Source organism: Vitis vinifera, chromosome 10 (assembly GCF_030704535.1).
Source record: "Vitis vinifera cultivar Pinot Noir 40024 chromosome 10, ASM3070453v1".
Lineage (NCBI taxonomy): Eukaryota > Viridiplantae > Streptophyta > Magnoliopsida > Vitales > Vitaceae > Vitis > Vitis vinifera.
Window position 1 is genome coordinate 26,836,139 of NC_081814.1, and position 24,194 is coordinate 26,860,332.

The following is a 24,194-nucleotide window of genomic DNA, read 5'->3' on the forward strand; positions in this document are numbered from 1 at the left end:
AGGCAAGGGCCCACTTCCTATCTCCATTCTCCCTACAGCAGGCTTCGACTCCACCCAACAAACAACGTAAGCTTGCATCTCCAAACTTGATCTAGGATGTGACCCCTCTGCATCTCTCCCAAATGCAACCTCTCAACTTTCCTCCCTCTACCTCAGCCAGAAGCTCAAAAGATTTAGCCTCTGCTGCAAACCAACTTCACATAGAAGCTGCCACTAGGGTAAAAATATTTCATTGAGAAAGTTCAATTCAGTGCGCTACTTACAAAACCAAAGAATTTACCTAAAACCCACAATTTTCCCAACAAAGAATCAACTGCTTCAATCTCCTAATCATTCTGATTGTAAGGGAAAGTATATTCCATGAGACCTTCCCATTTCTTACACACAAATACCTCCATCATTTTAACCTCCTTCAGAGAATCAATAGTATAGAGATGTAAAAATTGCAATTCTTGTAGCATCATACTCAAATAGAATATTCCCCACTTAGATCTCCAGTATAGAGATCTAAACATGTAGTCTGGCTCTTGATGCTAGGATATGTAAACCACATGTTACATAAAACTAAACAAGAAAGGCTTCAGTATCTCACAAAAATGAAAGACTAAGTACAACCTAAGTGCTAAAATAATGTCATTGACAACTAGAAAAATATAGAAATTTGAGGGTACCTTTCCCTGTGTGGAATAAGAACCGTCATTGTGGATACATTATCCAGTGGACAAGCTAGTACTTCTGAATTAAAATACTCGTTGCTTCTGCGCTTAATGTAAAAATGGTTTCCACGGTGACTGGCTGATGTGTCAATGCCATCTAAACGAGGTGTCAAAACTGTAAGCCCACCTTCAGGTTTTGATACGTCAAGATAGAAAATGAATCCTGTATTTTTACTTCCAGATTCAACAAACAGAAATTGCTTGCTCTCAGAAGCTTGAAGACCAAGAGAAAACATATCGTCCTTTTCATGATAAAGGCAGGAGTCACTTGATTGATCTGTTCCCAACTTATGCAGCCAGACCTATTAAAAGCAAAAGCACACTGAATATAAGAAGCTATCCTGAAAGGTCTATTGGAGTTTTACTCATAACAGACAGCAGTACAAGAAAGAATGTGATCTTAAGTCCTTTTTATGAGCAAGATGGACTTGGATGCATGAACCTTTGCAGGCACAGAAATAAGTCAACCAAGAGGATAATAGATGAATGAAGATATATATATGCTCCTATTTGGAATAGCATATAACTAATCAATAAAAGAGATAATCATATTTTATCAATAAATGGATGTAAAAAGGGACACTGTTAATGGCAGTTGGTTTGGGGCTTGGGGGTCTAGAAAGCCTTGTATGGAACTTCCTTGTGTTCAGGGTGGTCAAATCCACTTTTTGCTATCTGGAGGGGCTCCTCTTTCTGGTGATACTCAAAGATTCATCAACATTTGTCTGGGGTTAGTATCTGGCCTGAGAAAGCTTTAGCTGATCTTCACCAATAAATAAAAGTATGAGTCCAAATATACTTATTCTAATGCTGCTAATTTAAAAGAAAGGAAAAGTAAGATTTTTGTCCATAAGCTCCGGCCAATGCCTTTATTCTATGATTTGCATTTTATTTTCATTGGCCATTGAGAAACATCTATGAGAATAAACATGATTAGCATTGACGCAAAAAGGCAATAGATGTTGGGGAGAATGGAGGATCATGGTTGTCTTTGCCTGAATGTAGTTGAGGAGCTTCATTCTCGGTGGGATTTGAGAAAGAAGAGATTGAATGGTTGCTCAACCATTTAAAGAAGGCTTCAAAGATGAATAGGTCACTAGGTTTTAACCATAAATACAAAGGATGAAGAAGAGCTCATCTTTTGGAGGTGTTAGTAATGGTAGATGCTTTCAAATTACTGAGTTCACGACAAGCCAAAAAACAACTTTTGTCGTCATTCCAAAAGGATATAAAAGCTAGGGTTGGATTGCAGTGTGAGAAGCCTTATCAGCTGTGATGTTATATCCTTCCCACTTTGTAGGCAATAGGAGATTTCACAAAGTAGCATTGGAGAAGGTTAAGCCAATTTCGAACCCCCCCCCCCCCCCCCCCCCAAAACGCAGTTTCACTAGTGTGGTGGTTGGGGAAGGGTAAAAAAACAAGGTTATGAACCTGTGGGAACGTGGCCCAGGGCAGTGGTCTATGAACCTTCAATAGCAGGTGTAAGCATAATAGCAATATGCAGAGCTTTAGCAAAAGATGTGGGAATTAAAGGGGTGAGTACCATTACTCCTATTTCCAAGAACCAAGGATTTTCTTTGTGGAGTCTACTGACCTAGCAATTTATTCACATGAGAAGAGGTTTATTATAGTGAGTGAAAAGATAGAAGTCAAGGTACATAGATGGAATCTGAACATAAATGCTACTATCTCGAGGATGTTCCAAAAGGGGTGGATTGAGGTAAGGGGATTTGCCTTTTCATCTGTGATTGGAGAAGTATCTATTTCACTTGGTAGAAGGTTGGGGAAAGGTTATCAAGATTGACAAACAAACTTTAAAGCTAGTATATTTGACGAAGATTCGACTTAAGGTTGAGGTAAAGGAAAATGTAGTGATCCCCGTGATTGTGAGAGTTTCAAACGGAGATCGACCTTTTCAAACAGGTAATGTTGAGTTGAATAGGGGTGGGTGTTCTATCTTTGATGGTTGTGTCAACTATGAGGGGTTGGAGAAGGATTGAAGGGCTGACAGGTTGCCACGCTTCAAGCCACATGGGGTTTGTTGGGAGAAAGTGGAGGATAGTTCCATTCCATGTCACGCCAGGCAGTTTTCAAATTTCAAATCTACTAACAGTTGTGAAAAGGATAGTGATTGTTCCTTGCATTGTAGTGGGCCTTTTAATCAAATGGGCCGGTCCAGTAAGCAGGTTGTATTAAAAGGGCAGCAAGCCCACTTGTTTGAAGGAAGCCCAAGATATAGGTTAGGCCACAATAACTTGGGGGACTAGGCTAACCTTTCCTCACTAAAAGGAAGACCAACCCAATCAAAAGAAATAAGCCTAAATTTCCTAGTGAGGACCATCTTCGACTAGTTGACGTTGCTTTTAAAGTTTGACCCTTCTGCTTCCTTACATCCAAAGATCCAGAGCTTAGTTTTCACTTCTCTGGCAAACCAAGCTTCACAATTCTTAAGGCTTCATGCAAGAAGTTTGCTTCCTTCTTTTAAAGGTCCATTCAATGGAAAAATTAATGATTTGAAGTTACAATGGGACTCAAGGAAGGATGAGTCTTTTGCAGCAGGTAGAGATGCAAACAAGGACCGTGCTTTCCTTTTAATTTTGTCTTAGCCTCTTTGCTGAAATGTCAGAAATTAACAGCCCCAAGATGTCCATAGTGGAGAATGGAATTGGTTCATCTGGAGACCAACAGAATATCCAAGCAGCATATTGAATGGAAAATTTTTTTTGAGGTGGTCACAATCTGTTTGCACTTTCCTTAAAGGAAAAGGGAAACTGAGCCATCTCCTTGGCACTGGTCCTTATTGAGTCAAATCACAAGCTTGGAGAAGCACTTGAAGACACTGTGGTGGATAAAAGAATGCATCAAAAGCTTGTTGGAAAATTAATTTATCTTTCACATACTCAGCTAGATATAGCTTATACAGTTGGAGTTGTTAGCCAATTCATGCACAATCCTAAGGAAGTTCATCTTCAAGCAGTGGTTTAAGTCCTACAATACCTCAAGAGGACACCAGGTAAAGGAATCTTGTTCAGAAAAGGAGAAAAAATGTCTTTAGAGGCCTACATGGACAACAGACTATGCAGGTTCAGTAGTGGACAGAAGGTCCACCTCGAGTTATTGCACATTTCTTGGAGGGATTCTAGTAACCTAGAGAAGTAAGAAATAATTTGTTGGAGGGAATTTAGAGACCTGACAACCACCTGTGCAGAGGCTAAATTTAGAGCAAAGGCATTGGGGGTTTGTGAATTCTTGTGGATTAAAATAATTTTGGACAATTTGGAGATTAAATGGGAGCAACTTATGAGTCTCTATTGTGACAATAAGTCAAAAAATAACATCGCTCACAATCCAATTCAGCATGATCATACCTAGCACAATGAAGTGGATAGGCACTTCATAAAAAAGAGCAGTTGGACAGTGGATTGATCTATACGCCATATATACCAACTTGAAATCAACTAGTAGATGTGTTGACTAAATGGCATGTCATTTCAAAGAATCATTAACAAGCTAGGAATAGATGATATCCACTGACTAGCTTGAGGGGGAGTGTGAAAACAAATTTCCTAATTATGGGAATTATATTCGAATAATAGGTGTGATCAGATAGGATATTAGCCTAGGAACTAGTTTCTTGATTTATAGGGGTTAGTTTCCTGATTTGTAAGGATTTTTTGCTTTCTGATTTTTATTCTTTCCTATTTTTCCTCCCACTTTGCTATGGCAAAGGTGTATATAATTTGTTGTAATATTGTATTATTGAGAGAAATTAATTACCCATTTTCATAGGTTGTAAAGTTTCAAACTGACCTTTATCTTATTTAGGTCTTCCTTTAGGAGAGAATCCGTTGACAAGCGGATTTTAGGATTTAGTGGTTGATAGAATTTCAAGGAAATTGGATGGTTGGAAAAAAGCTTTTTTGTCTTTAAGGGGAAGAGTAATTTGAAATTCAGTCCTGCTTGTCTCATATCCCTTGCTATTTCTTATTTCTTTTCAAGATTTCAGCATCAATAGCTTCAAAGATTGAGAAATTGCAAAGGGATTTTCTTTGTTCAAGGGCTAGGGAGGCTAAAAAAGATCATCTAATAAGTTGGGACATATAGTGTAGACCTAAGGAGTCTGGAGGTTTGGGGTTTGGGAAGACTATGATGCAAAATCATGCTCTATTACGAAAATGACTATAGAGGTTCCTTAAGGAAAGTTATGTCCTTTGGCATCAGGTTATTTCGAGTATTTATGGGACACATCCAAATGGATGGGATGTCAACATTGTGGTCAAATGGTCACATCGATGTCCTTGGACGGCCATGGCACAAGTTTTCTAAGATTTTTCTCCACATATCCATTTTGTTGCCAGTGATGGGAAAAGAACTCATTTGGGAAGATTTATGGTAGGAAATCAACCTTTCTATTCACAATTTACAAATCTTTATAGTGTTACCACTTTAAAAAAATCTCATCATCTCAGCAATCCTTGGGAAGAATCTTTGCAATGTCACCACTTTAAAAAATCCCATCATCTCAACAATCCTTGGGAATTCTTCTTCTTCTTCTTCTTCTTCTTTGTCTTGGAACTTAAACTTTCATTGCAACCTCATAGATTTAGAATTTGTCTTGGAACTTAAAGTTTCATTGCAACCTCACAAATTTAGAAATTAAAGGCGTTTAAAGCTAATGTCTTCACTCACCCAAGTGCACTTGTCTCCTTCTGTCCTAGATACAAGAGCTTGGTCTCTTTCCTCTTCAGATTTAGTCTCACTAAAATCTTACTTGTGAGCCTTGTCCAACTTATCAATTTCAAGCCTATTGTTTTTAGCCAGATTTGTATGGAAATAAGAAGTTCCATCTAAGGTTAAGGCTTTCGCATGGTTAGTGGCGCACAAGAAGGTGAACACTAACAATATGCTACAGTTGAGAAGACCTTACAAATCCCTTAACCCTAAAAGATGCATCTTATGTATTGGGGAGTGAAGAGTCAATTGATCATCTTTTTCTACATTGTCTGATAACTCTGGTATAATGGCACAAGTTATTCATTCTATTCAAGATAAATTGGGTTCCACCTAGGAGCATATTGGACATGATAGCCGTCTCTTTTAGAAGTTTGGGGAGTTTCGTTAGAGGCAAGGCCCTTTGACAAATCGTTTGCCTCACTTTATCTTGGATTGTGTGGGAAAAGAGAAATGTTAGGATCTTTGAGGGAAAGTGGAGGACGATGGAAACACTGTGGGATTTACTTCATTTCTATCCCTTCTTATGGACTTCTTGTAACATTGCATTTAAAGGCACTCCCCGCAATTTTTTATTTTTGATAGGGAAAAAAAAAATCCATTGGTGCAAAAACATTACAATGACGGAACTCAAAATCTCCCCAAGGGGAAGGTAATACGGACAAAGGTTGCTCATCAACCAATAATGAGACTAGGACCGACTTTAGAAGCCAAATATACATTTAAATAATATGACATTGAAAAAAGAAAAGACAGACTCCTTTCATTAGGCAATTAGAGGCAGATCTAGTCCCAAACAAAGAACTTCAACTAGAATAATCATACCTTGTCAGGACGAAGAACCTCATCCATTGTGATGTAAAGTAAAGCCTCATTACCAGCCCATTCAAGATCTGAAGTTATACGTACCAGAGGCTTCCCCACTGGTGTCCTAGTCTCCGCATCAATGATATAAACAGTATAAATCTCATCACCTTTGGTGTCTTCTGCATATGCAACCAACTTATTGTTTGGACTAACCTAGAAGATGAAGAAGAAGAAGAAACCTTAAAGAGGAGCACACTAAATAAGAGAAAACCGGACTATTAGAACTCCAAGTAAGCAAAATAAGATGTTCTTACCTTAAAAGCACCAATGCTATAATATGTATGTTCTTGAGCTTTAGTATTCTCATCCAAGATAACATGTTCTTGAGGAGCATCAGGTCCAGTTGGCATAGTATCATAAACAGAAGGTAAGGCCTCAACAGGTGATACAAGGCGCCTACAATGCTGCACATACTCCTTTCCTGCCAAAGTCCTCTTATAGTAGTAGTAAGCCCCTCTACGTACAGGTGCAGATATATCATCCTCCTTGATTCGTCCTCTCGTGTCAGCATAAATCTGGTCTTCTAAGTGTTTGGTACCTAAGAGAGTTCTCAGTCATATAAAATTGTCAGTTATAATCTCAATAAGAGGAACGGGTTATAAACCAACAAACTAAGATGCCTTTTTCGATTGGAAATAGACCATCCATTTCATAGAAAATGATTATAACAATACAAGAAGAATAAGTTTTCCTTTAGAAAGGAGAAAAATGTCATAAGAAACATGAACAAAGAGACACATCAAAGCAAAAGTGCATATCAAGGCCACAAAGCAACCCTATAAAGGATTTTAAGCTCCTTGCTTAGACGAACAATTTGTAGTGTGGTCAGCCATCTAAGGACTCCAAAAGAAGGACAACCCAATGCTCTAGTAATGTCCCTGGTTTTACACAGTATGGACTTGAATTTCCATGGAACTAACTTACCATGCTATCACCAACTTTAAGTTTCCCACCACCATAAGATTGTTGAAGCCTAACGTGCTTGCGATACCCAATCCAATGAGGTTGGCTCTCAGCCTCAATGGCTAACCCTTCCCTAGCATGTTTGGAGAAGGCCCTAACCACAAAACCACGATGATCTCTTAAAATACCATTGATCCCAAGTTATCTTCGATTGCTGAATGAACCTCCATCTAATTTGAGCTTGAGAATAATCAATAAGCATGAAGCAACAAAGGTATACAAGTGTTAAGATTATCGCCTACTAAAAAAAAATGAGTGATAAGATCATCAATTTCCTAGGCAGATAAGTTATCATGAAACTTAAAATTTCAAGGAGACGAAAAGGAATGATCTAGAATTCAAGATAAGTGAGAGCTGGAAAACTTCAAGACCAAATAGAGGTTAGGACAGAGAGCATAAAGCAATTGATCATTCCATAACAGGTCTTCCCAAAAATTAATGTTGGAATTATCCTAAACTGATAACCAAGTATACCAAGAGAAAAAAATCATAGAAACCTCAAGCAATTGCTTTCTATAGGCTTCAAAGCGACTCTGTATTAATACTATTAGCATCCTAGCTATTGCAAACTACAACGAGATACCTTGAGATTATTCTTACCCATCAAGAAAAATTCCTCCATCCTCAACCCTAGTCATCATTCTACATATGCTACTAGTGTGCAGAGAAAAAGGAGAAAACAGATCACCTTGTCAAAAACCCACTCGAGACCGTTATCCATTCTTCAACGTAAATGTTTCATCCATTATGGTTTAGGAATTTACATTTTCCTGTGAGTTACTTTCCATTGAAGACTCGAGTTGTTGCAGAATCAACCATGGTAATGACTCTTACAAGTAGCATAAAGTAGAATTAAGGGAATTAATAATTGATTGTTTAATTTTATTTGAAAAAAATAAAAAAGAATTTTAAGATTGCATGCGTTAGAGCTCATATCTTCCATTCAAGTGCCTAGAGCATGCAAGCACTAGCCAAAGCAACTTAAGCATTGGAACCATTCTAGAGAGCTTAATAGGATCTCAAGCATTCAAGGCTTGAATTGCCCAATTTCATAGTTTGCAATGTTTCTAATTTCCATCATATGGAAAATTTATTTTTTGCAAACTAGAGATTTCAACATGATATATATATATATATATATATATATATATATATATATATATATATATATATATAATTTATATTCTTAATGTGCAATTAGCCTAAAAGTTATTAAACACAAGGTCCTTACACTTTGCGTTTAATGCAAAACTCTTAAAACAAGTTCACTTTCATTCTTGAGTTTATGAGAGAATCGCATCCACCTCTGACGCCACATCTACCTAACAAATGGTTATTTCCAGCAACCATGACAACTCTAAGAGCTCTATTTAGCCCGTCACAGGTCACAAATTAAATGGGAAGACCTTTCTTCAATGGACACAATCGCTCATGATGTTTGTGAGTGGAAAAGGCAAGGATGATTACCTCACTAGGGCCATAACTGTATCCAAAGTTCAAAATATGGAGATCCAAGAATAAAATGATAATGTCATGACTAATCAACATAATGGAGAATAAGATTGGTCAGAACTTCATGTTCTAAGGTAAAATGGGTTAAGGATGGGGATTGTAACTCAAAGTTGTTTCACAAAGTGGCTAATGGGAAACGAAACAAGAACTTCATCAAATTCTTGGAGAATGAAAGAGGTTTGGTATTGGACAATTCCGAGAGCATCACAGAGGAGATATAGTAATATTTCAAAAAACTCTACTCGAGTCCTCCTGGTGAGTCATGGAGAGTAGAAGGTATTGATTGGTCCCCTATTTCAGAAGAGAGTGCTTCTAGGTTGGATTCCCCTTTCGCTGAAGTAAAGATCTTTAATGCCATCTTTCAGTTAGATAGGGATAAGGCGTCGGGGCCTGATGGTTTCACCATAGTAGTGTTTCAGGATTGTTGGGATGTGATCAAGGAAGACTTAGTGAGGGTGTTTGCAGAGTTTCACAATAGTGGGATTATTAATCAAAACACCAATGCTTCCTTCATAGTCCTTTTGCCTAAAAAGAGTCAGTCAAAGAAGATTTCGGATTTTAGACCTATTAGTCTGATCACTTGTCTATATAAGATAATAGCAAAAGTATTGTCAGGGCGTCTAAGAGGAGTTCTACATGAGACCATCCACTCCACTCAAGGTGTTTTTGTTCAAGAGAGACAAATTCTGGATGCAGTTCTTATAGCCAATAAGATTGTGGACGAGAAAAAGCGATCAAGGGAGGAGGGAGTTGTATTCAAGATAGACTTTGAAAAGGCTTATGACCATGTGAAATGGGATTTTTTAGATCACGTGTTGGAGAAGAAGGGTTTTAGTTCTAAATAGAGGAGTTGGATGAGAGGTTGTCTGTCGTCGGTCTCTTATGCTATTCTAGTGAACGGTAATGCTAAAGGGTGGGTCAAGGCATCTAGAGGTTTAAGACAAGGTGACCCTTTATCCCCTTTCCTATTCACTATTGTTGCAAATGTGTTGAGTAGAATGTTGTTGAAAGCTGAGGAAAGAAATTTGATGGAGGGCTTCAGGGTAAGGTAGAAATAGATGTAGGGTGTCACATCTGCAATTCGCAGATGATACTATCCTATTTGCTAACCCTAGAGAGGAAGAATTGCAAACTCTTAAGAGTTTATTGTTAGTGTTTGGTCAAATCTTTGGGCTTAAGGTCAATCTTGACAAGAGTAATCTTTTTGGCATCAACCTTGATCAGAATCATCTCTCTAGGTTAGCATTGATGCTTGACTGCAAGGCTTTAGATTGGCCCATTCTTTATCTGGGTCTTCCTTTGGGAGGGAATCCAACTGCTTGTGGATTTTGGGATCCAGTGATTGAGAGAATCTCTAGGATATTAGATGGATAGCAAAAGGCTTACTTATCTTTTGGTGGTAGGATAACTCTCCTACACTCTTGCCTTTCCCGTATCCCTAGCTACTTCCTTTCTTTGTTTAAGATTCCAGCTTCAGTGGCTGCAAAAGTCGAGAGGATGCAAAAGGACTTTCTATGGTCGGGGGTTAGGGAAGGCAAAAGAGATCATCTTGTTAGGCGGGAAGCAGTGTGCAAGCCGAGGGTTAAAGGGGGTTTGGGGATTGGGAAGATTCCTTTAAGGAATCGTGCTCTTCTAGGGAAATGGTTGTGGAGGTTCCCTAGGGAGAGTACATCTCTTTGGCATCAGGTCATTCTTAGCATATACGGGACACACTCAAATGGTTGGGATGCCAATACTATAGTCAAATGGTCACACCGCTGTCCTTGAAGACCATTGCACAAGGCTTTCAGGATTTTTCCAAGTATACTTGGTTTATCGTGGGAGATGGGGAAAGAATTCGCTTTTGGGAAGATTTGTGGTGGGGGGACCAAATTTTAAAAGATCAATATCCAAGACTATTTTGAGTAGTAATGGATAAAAATATTCCAATATCTTCAATTCTCGGTTCGTCCCGCCTTTTCTCATGGAACTTTAATTTCCGTCGTAATCTAACCGATTCTAAGATAGAAGATTTAGAACGCCTCATGCACTCTCTAGATTGTATGAACTTATCCACTTCTGCTTCAGACACGAGATCATGGTCCTTATTGTCTTCAGGTTTGTTCACAGTCAAGTCTTTCTTTACAGCCCTGTCCCAAATGCCTGATTTATCTCCATTTTTCCCCACTAAGTTTGTTTGGAAATCTCAAGTCCCTTTCAAAGTTAAGGCCTTTGTCTGGCTTGTGACACATAAGAAGGTAAATACCAATGACTTGCTACAATTGAGGAGACCCCACAAAGCTCTTAGCCCTGACATATGTAAGTTGTGTATGGAACAAGGAGAATCAGTAGATCATCTCTTCCTCCATTGTTCAGTGACGTTGGGGTTGTGGCACAGACTTTTTCAGCTAGCCAAGATGGATTGGGTACCTCCAAAAAGCATTTCAGACATGATGTTCATCAATTACAAAGGATTTGGCAAGTCCAAGAGAGGGGTAATTCTATGGCAAAAAGCGAGTATAGTGTTAATCTGGGTTGTGTAGCGGGAAAGAAATGTTAGGATATTTGAGGACAAAGCTAGGAATTCAGGGGATCTTTGGGATTCCATTCATTTCCTTGTGTCCTTTTAGGCGTTTTGTTCAGCGGGTTTTAAGGGCATCCCCCTTAACGTATTACAACTTGATTGGCTATCAGTGTGTAGATCCAATAGTTCCAATGGGACGGCCTAGTGTATTGTTATTTTTTCATGTTGTTTAGTTTTACTTTTGGCAGGAGGATTCCTCATCCTTCTTTTGTACTTTTTTTTCTATCAATATATTCTTGCGTGGTTTCCTATCAAAAGAACTTCATGTTCTACGCCACTAGTGATGATCATCTGAACTCTCAAACAACCCTCTTCAGCAAAGAACAATTGGACCTCCTCCAAAAGCTTCTCGAACAATCACAACCTTGTTCTATGCCACCCAAGCTTGGAATAGGAATAGTAGCATAGAAAGGTAAATTCTTTAGGTCTCTCAATGTCCAAACAAAGAAATCTAGCACTAGAATTATTGATTCAGTTACTTCTAATCACATGATTGGTAATGTCATCTTATTTCACCTCTATAATCCTTGTTCTAAGAATTATAAAGTTTGAATTCTTGATTAGTCCCTATCCACTATGGCGATTATAGGTTCAATGGTTATCTCTAACTATCTAACCTTGAAATCAATTCAGTTGGTCCCTAATCTTTCTTATAACTTGTTGTCCATCATAAAACTTACAAAGGAACTTAAATGTGTTATTTAATTTTTTCCCACTCACCGTGAATTTCAGGACTTAGGCTCAAGGAAGATAATTGGCACTACTAAGGAGTGTGCAGGACTCCATCATTTCAAAATCGATGACTCTCTTGAAGAGCAAACTCAACCTGCAAGTTTTGCTCCTACCTTAATTAGGAAATCCAATAGGATTTTTAAAGTCTTAGTTCCAATAATGATAATGCAATCATGTTATAGCACTATAGATTAGGTCATCTTAATTTCTTGTACTTAGCAAAATTGTTTCCCTCATTATTTCATTTTGATAGGGTTTCCCTCGTTATTTCATAATAAAAACCCTTCAATTTTCCAATGTGAGATTTGTCAATTTTCAAAGTATGTTTGAAATACTTACCCATCTCAACTATACAAATCATTGTATCCTTTCTCAGTAATTCATAGTGATATTTAGGGGCCCTCCAAAGTAAATAATGTTTCAAGACCTCGATGGTTTGTATCATTGGTTGGTGATCACACTAGAATCACATAGATATTCCTCATGAAAGAAAAATTAGAAACTAGTACAATATTAAATAAACTCCATTCCATGATCCAAACCTAGTTCCAAACAAAAATCCAAGTCCTTAGAATCGATAATGTTAGAGAACATTTCTAATCAATTTTGGGACATTATCTACCAAATAACGGCATAATCCATCAAAGTTCCTATGTAGACACACCTCAACAAATCCTCACACAAACCTATCCTCAAACTTGAACCATCTCTTCCTAACCCTTTAAAATTTTTGGATGTTCTGCATTTGTTCATATTTACCAAAAGCACTACAACAAACTTGACCCAAAAGCCATCAAGTACATCTTTCTTGGCTATTCCGCAAACCAAAAAGGTTACAAACGCTACTCTCCCACTACCTGAAAATTCTACAACTCCATGGATGTCACATACTTCGAAAACACACCATTCTACCTTAAAACTCATATTCAGGGGAAGAATTTAGCCATCACTCAAGAATATCGATTTTAGCCACTAAAAGATGTTGCCCCATCGAACACACCACCTTCTACTCCACTCGAAGATGCTACCCCATAGAACACACCACTTTCTCCTCCACAAAAAATCAAACTCATACTCACTTAAAATGTAGAGTATGAGTCTCATACTATCATACCCACTCTAAATATAGATTCAGATTCTCATCCCCCACACAACTTGTCAATCACAAAGAGTTAGGTGTTTATTCAAGGAGACAAGAAACTCAAAAGGAGAAAAAACCTTCTACACTTTCAAAACAAGACTATGAGTCCCATCTGAGCCAAGACAAGCCTAATTTTGTTCTAGGTAACTCAATACATGATCAGAATCCTAGTGATAATCTTGGTATTCTCATTGCATTGAGAAAAGGAGTTGGGACATGTACTCAACACCCAATTTCCAATTTCATATTTTATGAAAAAATATCTCCAATGTATTGTGCTTTTACCACTAATCTTTCTAGTATTGAAATTCTAAAAATATCCAGGAAGAACTAGAAACACCTGAATGGAGAGTAGCCATTGGAGATGAAATTTGTGCCCTTAAGAAAAATGGAACGTGGGAACTCTTAAAGCTACTTGAAGGAAAACAACTTGTGGGATGCAAATGGATTTTCATTGTCAAATACAAGATTGATGGCAGTACAGATCACTACAAAGCAAGACTAGTTGTTAAAGGATTTCCTCAAACCTATGGAATCGACTACCAAGAGACTTTTGCTCCAATGGCAAAACTAAATACCATATGTGTGCTACTATCCTTGGTAGCTAATTTAGATTGGCCTCTTCACTCATTAGATATCAAAAATGTTTTCCTTAATGGGGATTTAAAGGATGAGGTTTACATGGAGATTCCCCCAAGTCTGTAGGCCACGGAAGTCTCTATATAGTCTCAAACAATCACCATGAGTCTGGTTTGAAAGATTCACGAAAGCAATTAAGAAGCATGGATACTCTTAAGGACTCAATCAAATCACACTTTGTTCAAAAAGCACTCATATGATGGGAAAATTGCTATTCTCATTGTGTATCTAGATGACATTATCCTAACCAAGAATACACCAGGAAAAGGACTATTTTTTAAGAAGAACGAGCAACAAAGAGTTGAAGTATACACGAATGCAAACCGGGTTAGCTTAGTAATTGATAGGAAATCAACCTTAGGGTATTGCACATTTATCTAGGGAAATCTGGTTACTTGGAAGAGTAAAAAAAGAATGTGGTAGCTAGAAGTAGTGTTGAGGCATAATTAAGAGTGATGGCACATGGGTTTGTGAAGTGTTGTGACTTAAGCATATCCTAAGAAAGCTGAGACAGCCAACAATCTACCATTTGAAACTTTATTGTGATAATAAAACTGCAATTAGTATTGCACATAATTCAGTTCAACATAATAGGACTAAACATGTGGAGATAAATAGATATTTCATACAGGAAAAACTTGAAGTTGGTAATATATGCATACCATTTGTTCCAACTACCTAATAACTGGCTGACATCCTAACCAACAAACTTCATTAACCAATTTTTGAAACATCTAACAAACAAGTTGAGCATGATAGCTACTTATGCACCAACTTAAGGAGAGTTGAGAATCTGGCAATATTTTCTCTTTTTATAGGTAAATTTTTATCCCCATTCGGACTTGAACTTGGAACCTCCCACAAACCCTCCCCATCCCTTTACCACTTGAGCCAGGCCTCAAGAGCATCGAGAATATGGGAATATTGTTTATCCCTAATTTAAATATTAGTATTTATCTATTTATTATTAGTTTGAATTAAAATAGAATATAGAGTTTGAATTAGAGTAGAAGTCTACCATTTGTTTGAATTAGAGTAGGGAATAAGGTTTGAATTAGAGTAGAAGTCTACTATTAGTTTGAATTAGAGTAGGAGATAGAGTTTGAATTATTGTAGAACTCAAATGTATTTGTATGTAAATATTCATCATCATCAATGAGAATGAATAATATTTTCTCTATCTTCTTCTTTCTCAATAATGTGGAATTTGAACCCGTGAATGGAGATGTTTCCATGACTCACAAAGAAAAGGGAAGTGAGTTAGACAAAAAGAAAAGGAAAGTGAGTTTAGACAAAATGAAAAGGAAGTAGAACAAAAGGAAACAAAAACCACAAAACTGTAATTAGTTGGTTTGAAATGGAAAACTAGGAATGGGTATTCCATTTTCTCTCATATATATATATTGTGATAGGTAAATTTTGTCCGCATTGAGACTTGAACCTGGAACCTCCCACAAACCCTCTCCATCCCTTTACCACTTGAGTCAGGCCTCAAGGGCTTTTTTCTCTCATATGAACTTCAGAATGGATTTCTCAATTTTCTTCTTATGTTAGGATATTTTAAAAATCAAGGTGTGACAATGACTTTTTCTTCCTATTTCATTGTTTGACAATGACATGAGTAGAATTTAAAAACAAAAAAATTAATACCCAATTTTTAATATTTCCTCCACTTTTTGGACATCCAAACACAAAAAAAAAAAAAAAAAAAATACAAAACACAATATACGAAATAAAATTTGCTCTTGATTTCTCCACCTTTTAGGCAACCAAATAAAAAATTCACTACTTATAGCTATCAAACTAAAAACAAATCATACTAATTTCATTTCCATCAATTTCTCTACAACTAGATGGAAAACCACACATTCTTAACAACCAAAACGCACAAAAAGAAAAAGTAGGGAAAGGAAAAGAAACTTCATTTTGTTTCTTCTCATCATTTTCACAACTACCAATCAAAAATCTCCACTTTCAACAACTAAACAAGAGATGTCAGAATTCTTTGGAATCAAACTCTATAAAGAATGAATTTGTTAATATAATAAAGTAAAGCATTTTCTAATTGTTCTTCCACTTTCTCAACAATCAAATACAAACAAATTGAATTTTTTGAAAAGAAATGTGTCTGCTATTTTGTTTTCTTCCCTTTCTAGGCAATCAAAAAGAAAATTTCCAATATTTAGCCACCAAAATTATACCGAATGCAAAATTCTTTTAAAAAAATATATATCATATTTTTCTTAATTTTCTCAATAAAAAAAAAAATCCCACTCCTTCAGCAATCAAAAAGATTAAAAAATAAAAATAAAATTTAAATTTTCAAAAAATATTTTTGTAAAATTAAAAAAAAATAATGATTTTTTATTTTTTTTCCTATACTTCTTGGACAATCAAACAAAAAAATTCCACCATTTAGGAACCAAAAATATAAAATAAAAATAAATAAATAAAAGAACTCAAGATTCCTTTATAAAAAATAAAAAAATCACATTTCTCTTCATTACCTCCCCTTTCTTTTTTTTGATAGACAAAGAGAACCATTAGATTAAAAAAACGCCAGAAAATAGGGGGCGCTCCCTAAGTACATAGGCTGTATACAAAGAAGGCCCAAAACAAGGCAACAAGAAAAAAATAAAGTCTAATAAGGATTAGCTAAACAACAACCCTATCACCCAACAAATTCCGAAAAGAGAGATAGTCCAAGTCCAAGTCCACAAATTGTTGAGACCATTCAAGCAGGGACCGAAGAAAAAGTTTCCTCAAGCTCCTATTTGTCATCTCTTCCTCTAGGAAGGTTTTTCGATTTCGCTCTCCCCAAATACACCAAAATAGACAAATAGGCGCCATTTTCCAAACTACACTCCTTTTCTTCCCCATGCCTTTCATTTTCCACTCAAGAAACAAATTTCTCACAGAATCCGGGAGCACCCACACCATCCCAAACGAAGAAAACAATAAGTTCCAAAGATCCCTTGTCTTACCACAATGAATTAGGATGTGGTTCGCTGTTTCCTCATTTTCTTTGCACAGGTTGCATCTATTAGCCATAGACCAACCCCTCCTTATTAGCATATCTATAGTGGAAATTTTACCCCAAACTGCTTCCCAAGCAAAAAAACGAGTTCTTAAAGGGGCATACGAACCCCAAACCTCCTTTTCTGGAAATACAGGGCTATTGTCTTCCTTCAAAGACCTATAATAAGAATTTACCTTAAACGTTCCTTTTCTCTCAATTTTCCAAACCAGAAAATCCTCCCCTTCTTGCACCCTTACTGCAGAAATGTAACCCAAAAAGCGGTTCACCTCCTCTAACTCCCAATCTTGAAAGGGTCTTCTAAAGTGCACCTCCCAACCCCCACCTCCACCTTCTTGTCTTCCCCACAGATCAGCCACTATTGCAGAATTATTAGCTGCAATTCCAAACAGCAAAGGGAAGAGATCCTTTAGCTTAGAATCTCCTACCCACATGTCCCACCAAAATCTGGTTTGTCCCCCATTTCCAATATGAATCCTAGTTCTGAGAAAGAATTCCTCCCAACCCTTCCTAATGTCCTTCCAAAGGCCTGTCCCATAAGACTCTCTCACCTCTCTAGTGGTCCACCCACCTTGTACCTCCCCAAATTTACCAACAATGACTCTTCTCCAAAAACTCTCTCTTTCTATAGGAAATCTCCATAGCCATTTTCCGAGCAAAGCATGATTGAAATCCTTCAAGTACCTTAACCCCAACCCTCCATGCCTCTTATCTTTACAAATAACCTCCCATCTCACCAAGTGGATCTTCCTTCTTTCCTCCATATCTCCCCACAAGAACTCCCTTTGAATTTTTTCCAATCTGAGTCTCACTTTCCTTGGGATAACAAAAAGAGACATGAAGTAGATAGGGAGATTTGAGAGTGTGCTCTTTATGAGGGTAAGACGACCTCCCTTAGAGAGATATTGTTTTTTCCACATAGCTAACTTTCACTTGAATCTTTCTTCTACCCCATCCCAAACTCTACACGACTTGTGGGATGCTCCAAGAGGTAGGCCTAGATAATTCGTAGGGAGATTCCCCACTTTACACCCGAAAACTGCAGCAGCTCTATCCACCTCTTCCACTCCCCCAATTGGAATAATTTTGCTTTTCTGCAAATTAATTTTTAGACCTGAGACTACTTCAAAGCAGATAACAACTCACTTCCAAAAAATCAGCTGATCCCTATAATCCTCACAAAAAAGGAGAGTATCATCAGCAAACAATAGGTGGGAGACTGACACCCCTTCTCCTCGTCTTCCCGTTGCCTTGAAGCCCCTAATAAAACCATTCTCTTCAGCTCTTGAAATTAAACTACTGAGCGCTTCCATGATCAGCACAAACAAATAAGGTGAGAGTGGATCACCTTGCCTTAGGCCCCTAAACGTTGAGAAGAAATCTGTGGGAGTACCATTCACTAACACTGCCATTCTCACAGTCGATATGCAACAAAAAAATCCATTTACGCCATTTTGGACCAAAACCCATCTTCTCCAAGACTGACATGAGGAACCTCTAGTTTACGTGGTCATAAGCCTTCTCAATGTCCAATTTGCACACTAAGCCTGTCCCAACACTTCTCTTCCTTGAGTCTATCGCCTCATTAGCCACCAAAACAGCGTCTAAAATCTGCCTCCCTTCTACAAAAGCATTCTGACTATTCGAAACCAATTTTCCCATTACTCCTTTCAATCTATTTGCTAGAACTTTAGCAATAATTTTATAAAGACTCCCCACTAGACTGATTGGTCTATAATCCTGCACATCACTAGCCCCCTCTTTCTTCGGGATCAGCACTAAGAAGGTTGCATTATGGCTTCGAAAGATCACATTCTGCGAGTGGAGCTCCTCAAAGACTTGCATCACTTCCCCCCCAACAACAGGCCAGCAGGTCTTCCAGAAAGCCAGCATAAAGCCATCCGGCCCTGGCGCTTTGTCTCCCCCCGGATTAGAGAGAGCTCTGAGCACCTCCTCAATCGAGAATTGCCTCTCCAAAATATCATTATCCAAGGAATCAAGAGTATTAAATAGACCAGACTCCACTTCTGGTCTTCTCACTATGGGGTCCTCAAACATAGACTTAAAGTAAGACCCAATCCCTTCTTTAAGCTCCTCCTCTTTACTCAGCCTAATACCCCTAACTGTTAGGCTATTGATAAAGTTTCCCCTTCTCCTAGCATTAGCCATCCGATGGAAAAACTTGGTGTTGCTATCTCCCTCCTTCAGCCAAAGGGCCCTTGACTTCTGCCTTCAAGAGATTTCTTCGAGGATGGCACAATGATTAAATTCGTCTCTGGCTGCCCCTTGACTCCTCCTATCTTCCTCAGAGAGAGAGCCAAGACTTTCTAAATTGTCCCAATATTTTAACTTCTCCCAAGCTGCATTCTTCTTAACTGAAACATCATCAAGGGATTCTTTATTCCACAACTTCAGGTCGTGTTTCAAAGCCTGAAGCTTCTTCGCTATCACAAAGCTTGGACTCCCCCTAAAAATGTAAGACTACCACCATTCTTTAACTTTATCCATAAATCCTTCCACCCTTAGCCACATGTTCTCAAACCTAAACGGGCTTTTACCTTTTCTCACCCCACCACAGTCCAACAGAATTGGACAATGGTCAGAAACAGGTCTAGTCAGAAGACATTGTATTGCCCCGGTCACTCGTTCCTCCCAGTCTCCTGAGAACAGAAAACGATCTAATCGAGCCTTAAGGGCCCCTCCTTCCCCTCCTATCCAAGTGAAAGCTCCACCCCTCAGAGGTGGGTCAACTAGTTCAAACTCTTCGATAAAGCTTGAAAACTCTCTCATCGCAGTTGACATTTGCCTTCCATTGCTCGTTTCAGCTGGGAACCGCACTACATTAAAATCCCCTGCTATGCACCAGGGATCATTCCACAGCCCCTTGATTGCGGCTAACTCCTCCCACAACTCCCTCCTCTCCCTTCCTTTGCTCAGACCATATAACCCAGAGAAAACCCACACAAAGCCCTCTTCACAATTTCTAAAACGACAAGAGATAGAAAAAGACCCCACTTCGAACTCCAACCCTTCCAAAACTCTTTTATCCCACATTACTAGCACCCCTAGCATCTAAAGACACCCAACCTAAATTCCTCCCAATTCCCACACTCTTGACAACCCTATCAGACATTTCCTTCATCTTTGTCTCTTGAAGACAAACCAAATCTGGCTTGTGTTTTCTCACCATCGACTTGATGACCATCCTTTTATCTGGGTCATGCATGCCTCTAACATTCCAGGATAGTACTCTAAGCTTCATAAGGAACCACGGTCATTTGCCTTCCCAACTCCCCTTCCTCTGTCTCTCTTCCAGCCACTCCATCATAGTTAATGGTGCTGACGAGCTTCTTCAACTCTCTTTCCTTCCTTGAACCCGACAATGTGCCTCTTTTTTTCTCATTAGACTTCCTGATGAAGCATCTCCTATTCTCAATCTCCTTGAGAATTCTCAAAATATCCTCCTCAAAACCTTCAATCGAGACCCCCACCGAGTTGCAGAAGCCTAGGAATTTCTTATTTATCCAAGGGGATTTGTCGTTTTCCTTTTCTCCTACTCCAATAATCTGAAGATGTGGCGTCTGGACCTCACCTTCTCGAGACCGAAGGGATACCACCCCTATCCCTCCCTCTTGGCAACTGGCCCCTTTATTACCTGGCAGAGAGAAGGAACGTCCATCCTTGAGAACCATGCAAAGCGGCAGTTCGGTCTCCAGGGGGTCTTCAATCGTCTCCTCAAGCTGCCTTGACTGCGAGATCCCCATGGAATCCCCCATCCCGGGAAGAGAAGGAAAAGAAGAAGAAGGGCCAGACGATTCCCCTGAGACCCCCCCAAGAATAGTTGAGATGGGGTACATACCTGATGTATAGCTCTTCCACGGTGGGGCGTTTCGATCTTGACCCAGCGCCGGCGCCTCCTGCATCGAGAAATCCCTAGTACACCTTGGCGTCGGGAGCTCCTCCTTGTTCTCCCCAACAACAGAGGAAGGGAGCCCTAGGACTGATACATGGGCTAACCCCTTTATAACTTCTTTTGATCTATTGGGCCTAGTTGACCCAGCCCATCTCCCCTCCTTTTTAAAGCAGCCCATACCCATTCTCTTAAAAAGACTTTTGGCCCTGTGGGTGCTGGGCTCCCAAGAACTATTGGGCCTAAATGACCCAGCCCATCTCCCCTCCCTTTTAAGGCGGCCCAAAACCACTTTCTTAAAAGGACTTTTGGCCCTGTGGGAGCTGGGCATCCGAGAGCAGGCAGGCCCTCCCAGCTGGTTCTCCAATTCAGCCCGCTTGGAGCTTGGTCCATCCTTTCCAACCTTTCCAGCCTCAATACTTCTACTTTTTTCAAAAAGCTTCATTTTGTCCTTCCTAATCACTTCAGCCGCCCCACCTTTTGCTGCGTCAAGCGTCTCCTTCACCAACCCGGTCACCTCTTACAGGGAAACAAGACCTCCACCGTCTTTTTTCCCAGCTTTATCCTCGGGAATCCGGATCTCCCAGCCTGTCACTCTATCGCCAACACCTGCAGCGGGATTTCCTCCTCCATAGTGCATCTCTTTCACTCGCTCCTTAGAACGTGGGTCACACCCTCGTTCTCCCTGTTCGGATGAAGCGTTACTCGTCTTACTCACTTGTTCATCTGCAACCTGGAGTGCCGAGAACCACACCGAGTCCTCCCACCACAACGGAATAGAGAATGAGGCGAATCCAGCTATCACCTCTAATCTTCCAGGCACCTCCTTCCCATTGTTTTTAACTAAAATTCTAGCTCCCCTTCTGTAGCGAGACTTTTTGGTCTCCTCATCCACATCAACAAAACCCCCACAGGCATCCCCCACTCTTCTGAAGAACTCCATGCACCAAAACTGAAGAGGCAACCTTGGGATTCTCACCCAGGAAACATCCCTCTGAAACTCCACTCTTGAACACCCCATAGTTGGAGCCCACCAGTCTAGGGATAAGCGAACCCCCTTGAGCAGGCGACTCCCCTCCTGTAACACTCTTTGAGCATCACCCCTATTGGAAAATTCAAAAAGGAACAATGCATCTCTTAATGCAGCTACCCTCACTTTACCACAGAAGCTCCACTGGGTGTTAGCCCAAATCTCCACCACCCTTAAGTCGGCTCCCTTGTCATCCTCCGCATCCCATCTTCCCACCAAAAAACGACTGAGATCTTTCAGCTTCGAGGTGTAGGCCTCATTTCCAACTTCAATCCACACTTCTTCACTCCTGTTTCTTTCCCCTGTTGCCATTCTCTTAGTTGCACTCACATAGCTTAAATCAGGTCTAACAAGAGAAAGTCCATGCCCTCCATGCCCTCCTCCCAAAGGCCGAGAGGCCTCTGTTCCACTCTTAGAGACCTCACCAATTTTAGCTAACTCCTTCAACTTACATCTCATGAATTACCAACCCAAAAGGTCAAAACCCTCTGGAATAAAAATGAAGTACCTCCTATCATCCTCTGAAAGGACAGAGAGCATAAGGAAGCGACCAGCTTCATTTTGACGCATTTCTATCTTGTATCTCCTCCCTCGGTCGATCGCATCTTCCTTGAATGGCTTCTTCCCCCTCCAATTGCAGCATGCTTCCAACGCCTTCAGAATCCATGCCACTACCCCCCTCCTCGCTTTGATCCATCTCCGAAAGCCTTTGCCTTTCTCTACTATCTGAAACTCACCCCCATCCTTTGTCCAATCAATCCTCAACTCAAAGGACTTGGAATCAATGCGGAAGAAGCATAAACTATCCCCCATGGTCACCTGGATTTACTAATATCACTACTAGGTCAATGGTAGGATTACGAGCAGCAACAGCAAGTGCCAGGCATCCTCCATAGGTACCAGAGACAAAGAGTGCAATAGATGAGATACCTCCCCTTTCTCTAGAACTAAATAAGCAATCCTCACTTTCTCAACAATTAGACTATGAAAAAATAAAAAACTATACACAAAAAAAAAAAAAAAAAAAAAAAAAAAAAAAAATCTTTACCTCCACTTTTTGAAAGCCAAAATAGAAAATCCAAACTTCTTAAAAAATCCAAAATCTTTACCCACATCTTAGCCTATCATGTGCAAAGCCCTTATTGTGCCAACAACCCATTGTTTGGGTTCCCCCAATGCCAAGGTGTCCTTCATGTATCAAGCCCAGTGTCAACTTATGCTTCTTGTTGAGCCCACAAACATTTTTTTTTTTTTTTTGATAAATAAAGAGATTGTATTAAAAAAACCACCGAAGTAGTGGCTAAAAGTACAAGAAAGAGATTGTTGAGCCCACAAGCATCAAGCTCCTTCATGTCTAAGTAGCACTTGGTGCATCCAATTTGTTGTTTGTGTGTCTAGGCACCCCCATGCGCATCAAGCTCTCTCTTGGCCCACATGCTTACAATATCTTAAAGCTAAGCCTTCTTCTTAGTCCATGGTAAGTGTTGTTATGTTCAAGTGTGGTAGCAAAGTTACCTTAGCCTTCAAAAAACTCATTACTGAGAATCAAATCAATATCATCCAAAGGCACGCAATGTTGATTCATAATCCTTTTCCAACTACCCAACCAGATTAGCACATCCTTGGTCATGCCATTTGTCAAGCTTAGCCATGTGTCTAGACAACCCCTTGTGTGTCCAAGCAACCCATGTACGCCAAGCCCTCTCTTAGCCCACATGCTTGCAACATTTTGGTGTTAAACCCTCTTCTAAGCCCATGGTGTGTGTTGCTATGTTAACCCATATGTGTGCCAATCAAGTTGATCCTTCCAACCCAAGGCAACCATGCGTGTGTGCACCACAATCGCACCCCATGTGATTGGGGCCCACAAGTTGCATCACACCCTATGGCATTGCACCATGCATGTGTGATAACAAGGCTCACCATTGCACCTCACTTATCTTTGTCCTAGGTGTGGCATAGCTTTAGTGCCACCATCACCACCTTTGAGTCACCACCCCCTCTTTAAAATGCATTTTGAGCCATTTCCAAAATGCTAAGAGTACATATCATATGTGCTTAAGAAAACATAATGGATTTTCTAAAAAAATATAAATTCTAAAAAATAATTTAGAAAAAATATAAATTCCAAAAACTGATTTCTCCACTTGAAAACACCATCTTTAGGCGTCCCCATTAAAGGAAAGACAGTAGCCACCCAAAATCCCACACTTGAATTTTTCCTTTATTGAGCCACCCTACACCTGCTAGCCCACTTGTTGTGGTGTGTGCTGCCTGCATGCTAAGAACCATGCTGCACCCTCAAGCCTTGACATGATCCCTCCTAAGCCTCAGCCATCACATTGCCTTGGTC

At 39.4% G+C, this 24,194-nt stretch overlaps 1 protein-coding gene across 3 annotated transcripts in view; it reads right to left on the reverse strand.

Moving 5' to 3' along the window:
* Window positions 1–24,194, reverse strand: part of LOC100254145 (uncharacterized) — a 66,154-nt gene that overhangs the window by 41,247 nt on the left and 713 nt on the right. For all 3 annotated transcript variants that reach the window (XM_010657676.3, XM_002267855.4, XM_010657674.3), the window contains exons 2-4: window positions 6,569–6,852; window positions 6,273–6,467; window positions 672–1,018 (exon numbers count right to left, since the gene is read on the reverse strand). In XM_010657676.3, the coding sequence (XP_010655978.1) occupies window positions 672–1,018; window positions 6,273–6,467; window positions 6,569–6,852 (826 nt within the window). The remainder of the gene's footprint in view (window positions 1–671; window positions 1,019–6,272; window positions 6,468–6,568; window positions 6,853–24,194) is intronic.